Here is a 4,646-nt window from a genome sequence, read left to right as displayed (position 1 = left end):
AGTCAAGGTACATCCTCTTAAAAAGACAAAACATGGCTCTAGACTTTGAAATGACAGGATCTCCAGCAGGGCCCAAAGCTAGAGGGGCGTGGGCCTCCCCCCGACAACCTACACCCAGCAAGAGGGACTGTCCCCAAGATGAGGCCGCGGGGGATGGCGATGGCCTTTCTCCCCAGCGGGGAGCTCCCTGACGCTCTCTTCCTGCTTGGCTTTTCCTCAACTCTGGTAAGAGATGTTCTTCAACACCTTGGAATCCCAGCCCCTGTTTCTCCTCTTCTCTTTCCTGCAAACACTTGCTTACGCAGGCGCCGGGGCTGCACCCCGCGGTCTCAATGGCAACGTCCGACGCGCCGCTCAGCTCCCACTGCGACTGCGCAGCTGATCCCGCGGGGGTCTCCGGGATGCTAGACGCGCTTTGCGGGTCTTTGAGACCCTTCCTCGCTCCGAAGTTACTCTTGCCCACTCAAATAGTATCCACACACATACTCAGGTGTTACTCCCATACTCTCAAATGCTACCCACAGCTGCTCAAATATTACCCACTTGAGCTCATATATTACACTCATACGCAAGATGCTACCCACACACTCAGATGGTACCTGCACCTGCTCACGTATGTGATCTGAGTGCCGCGAGGGCAAGGTGTGGGTGTTTTGTTCCCAGCTGTATCCCCAGTGCCTGGTACAAGGTAGGCACTCAGGAAATATTTGTTGAATGAATGAATGATCCATACTCAACCAGATATTACCCACATCTCTTCAAGTGGTACCCACGCCTGCTCAGATACACCCAAGTGTCTCACATGTCACCCACTTGCTATGAGCGTCATGAATTCAGGAATTTGCTCCCTTCTGCATCCCCAGCTTCTAGAACAGTACCTGGGATGTGGCGGGTGTGCCATTAATAGCTGTAGAATTAACGAATGAATGAATGATGCTCACACAACCAGGTGTTAACCACGCCCACTCAGATGTAACCCACAAGTGAACAGATAAAAATACACACCCTCACTCACACACTAGTCCCATGTTACTCATGCTCAGTCGGATGACACTTATTCTTACTCAAAGTTACCGGCTCACTAGATTAATATCCATCCTCGCTCACATTATCCACTCTTACTCTCATTCGCCAAACTTCTCAGCTGGTACCCACCCTCCCACAGTCGTCACCCACGTCCACTCAGCTGGCTCCCCTCCTCACTCAGCCGCCCCCATGTCCACCCCACGTCACCTCACAGCTTCTTGTCAGGCCGTCGACGGTTTTTCTTGTGCTTCCGCTTGCCCTTTTTGTCATCTTCAGCCTTGCTCTCCTTCTCCGCCGAGTCCAGAGGTGGCATCCCGTCCGCCCCGGGGGTGGCCTCAGCTCCTGGCTTCTCCCCCAGCCCGGGCGCACAGCACTTTGGGGCAGGCAGCTCTCTGGGGCCCGTCAGCGTGGGGCACAGTTCCTGCCTCAGGACCCGGGCCACATCCTCCACCGTCCTGCCCTCGCTCTGCAGGAAGAGGTTCAGCTTCGTCAGGAATTCGACGTCCTGCTTCCGGGGCATGTAGACCACTCTCCACGTGCCACCCTTGCCCTGGATCTCCCTGGGGACCGCAGCGTAATTGATGTCCTCCACCAGCCTAATGATGGCTGCCTTGGATCTATCTTCTTCCAGAAAGGCCTTCCCAGCCACTTCGAACTTGCCCAGAGGTTTTAGGGGGACCCGGATGATCTCTTCGAATTCCTCGTGGTCGCAGTCCTCCGGGATCCCCAGGATCATCAGGGACTTGTAACTGTCCACCTCGAGAGCCTGGCACCCGTGCTCCAACAGGGCAATGTCCTTGACGCCAAACAGCATCTTGCCCAGCTCTCTGAGGCAGCAGTATGCCCGCTGGTGGACACCTGTGCTGCCTCGGGAATCCAAAAAATTATCCAGGATGCCACGATCCCTTCCCAAAGGCTAACCGAGAGAGAGGCCTCGCGGTCTCAGTTCGTCCAACTCAGTCAAGGAGGGCAGGGTTGCACAGCGTCCAGCGTCTGCAGCCTCCCCCTGAGAGGCCTCTTGGGAGTTCCCAGGGACTCACGCAGAGGGAGGCAGAGGTGGGCGTCTGCCAGCTGGCTCGTTGCTCCCGAGTCCTGGGCAAGGTAGCACCAAGGAGGGTCTGAAGATGCTGCTTCCGCTCTCTTGCTGGTGGCCTCCAAAGGTCTCGCAGGTCCTGGCAGTCTCAGCAGATGTGGGACTGCCTGTCTCCCTGGGGCTTCTGCCCCTGGGGTGTCGTGGGTGGGAGCCGGGCAAGCAAGGCGGATGGTCCCTCGCCGCTGGGCCCCGAGGCTGCCCTCCGTGCCCTGTGGCGGGGCTGAGAGGATGTGGCCGCTGCACTTGCTCCGCAGTGACGTCACCGCTTCCTTCCCTCTGTGGCCAAGCGGTCTCCATGGCAACCGCTACAGCAACGCCTTTGTCATCGGCGGCATTGAAATCAAAGTCCGAAGGGGTCATTCGGGGGTGAAGGGTCAGCCATTCACCATGGGAAGTGCCACCCCCCTTCTTTGAGAAAGTGGCTGATTCCAGGGGAGCCGGGACAGGGAAGATGCACAATGAGCCTGGAACATCTTTTGGGATCAGAAAGTAAGGAAATGCTCAAAGAATGAGAACAGGTGGAAAGACACAGCAGCCAGCTTGAAGGGCTCCCACTGGCCAAATCGGGGACAATTGGAGCAGCGACATTACAAATAGGAAGAAGAGATCGTAACCCCTTGAATAAAATAGGAATCCACGAGTCCATGTAGCTATAAGTTAAACGGGTAAACGGAAAGTTTGGTGGAGGAACGTGGCTTCTTACTTGTCTCATGTAAAACTTGTGAATCAAAGGGAACAAAAGTATCTTTTTTTGTGGACAGGACGTTGTGGAATGTCCTTGTTTGCAGGACACGCCCACTATAATATTCAGGGATTATATTCAGTATGACACGCCAGGTTGGCAATTTACTCTCAAAAGGGTTCAGAGGGAAAAAAGTTCTTTGCCCCACATTTGCAACTCCTGTAAGTTTGTGATTGTTTCAAAATAATTTTTGAAGGGATGTCCCACCCATGTGATGGCCTTCACAACGTCCACCCCTCCCCTTCCTACCCCGGTGATAAAAGCCTGCAAGTCTGGGCTCGATTGACGGCCTCCAAACTCCCAGCTCTGGCTAATCAGTATCATCCCACCCCTTTGCTACAGTGATTGGCTCAGAAATGGTCACCTAGGTAACCAGGGGCTAAGCCAATCAGTGCATTCTATCTCCCAGGTCAAGAGATTGATTGGTTAAGGGCTGGACAGATGAACTCATAGTCCAATGAGAATGAAGCTGAGGACTTTTGTGACTACTAATGAGGAGGAATCGGCTCTCTTTCTCCCTAGATGTAAAATAAGAAAGATGGGAGCTGCGGGAGGCCATCCTGGAACCCTAAGAGAAGCCATTTTAAGGATGAATTCTGCATCTGGAGGAAGGCAGAGCTGAGAGAATCACAGAGAAACCATGCCATTGATCTGATGACATCATGCCCCTCTGGATCAAACCGTACCTGAAACTTACACACTCTGAAACTTTTTTTAAAGTGCTTTTCAAATTGAAATACGACATATGTAATGAGAAATGTACAAATTGTATATAAAAATCTATAAACTGGGGCTGGCCCCGTGGCCGAGTGGTTGGGTTCGCGCGCTCCGCTGCAGGCGGCCCAGTGTTTCGTCAGTTCGAGTCCTGGGCACGGACGTGGCACTGCTCGTCAGACCACGCTGAGGCGGCGTCCCACATGCCACAACTAGAAGGACCCACAACTAAGAATATGCAAATATGTACCGGGGGGCTTTGGGGAGAAAAAGGAAAAAAATAAAATCTTTAAAAAAAATCTATAAACTGAACACATTGTATAGCCAGCGGCCAGATCAACAAATGAGCATCATCAGGGTCCCCACAAGAATGCTGTGTGCTAAGTCACCCCAACCTCTCGAGGGTGGCCACTATCTGGACTTTCAACAGCATAGGTTCGTTTTTTTTCTGGTTTTGTATTTTATATAAATGGGATCACGTATTATGTGCTCTGTTTCTTGGTGACCATACATGTATGGTCTGTCAGGTATAAACCCAGGCAAACGGCAAGCTTTGGTAGATACTGTCAGTTTTCCAGCTTCCCAAAGTAGTTGTATCATTTTACTCATCCACCGGTAGCATCTAAGAGTTCCAGTTCCTTCACATGGTTGCCAGCACTGGGTATTGTCAGACTTTTCCACTTCGGCAACTCTGCTGTGTATCTGATTGTGGTGTCTCTGGAGAGGAATCTTGTTGTGTTTTTAATTTGAATATTCCTGACGACCAATGACTCTGAGAATTTTTTTCAGATGGGTGTTGGCCATTTGGGTATCCTATTTTATTGAAGAGTCTATTAAAATTTTCGCTTGTTTTTCTATTAGTTCGTTTTCTTTTTCTTATTGATTTGTAGTGCTTTGTGTAGTCTGGATATTACCTCGATTATTTGAAGCTGAGCTGAGTTGGATTTTCTATAACTTGTATCCAAAACACAGCCCAATGAGCACAGAAAGGCCCATGAGTACTTACTGTGTCCAACATTTTCCTTTGTGTTTTTCACACCTTATAATTGTCACGGCTGTGAACTGATTAGT

General features: G+C 51.2%; 1 protein-coding gene across 1 annotated transcript; it reads right to left on the bottom strand.

Moving 5' to 3' along the window:
- Positions 1–1,156: 1,156 nt before the first annotated feature.
- PNMA8C (PNMA family member 8C) lies at positions 1,157–2,462 on the bottom strand. Its single transcript, XM_046683057.1, has one exon. It carries the CDS (start codon positions 1,838–1,840, stop codon positions 1,235–1,237), a length of 606 nt encoding a protein of 201 aa, XP_046539013.1. The 5' UTR covers positions 1,841–2,462; the 3' UTR covers positions 1,157–1,234.
- Positions 2,463–4,646: the final 2,184 nt, after the last annotated feature.

Source organism: Equus quagga, chromosome 13 (genome assembly GCF_021613505.1).
Source record: "Equus quagga isolate Etosha38 chromosome 13, UCLA_HA_Equagga_1.0, whole genome shotgun sequence".
Classification (NCBI taxonomy): domain Eukaryota; kingdom Metazoa; phylum Chordata; class Mammalia; order Perissodactyla; family Equidae; genus Equus; species Equus quagga.
This window is presented reverse-complemented; position numbering and strand designations above follow the sequence as displayed.

Excerpts from the sequence above, each read along its gene's own strand:
- PNMA8C (XM_046683057.1), bottom strand. The coding sequence starts at position 1,840 with ATGCTGTTTGGCGTCAAGGACATTGCCCTGTTGGAGCACGGGTGCCAG.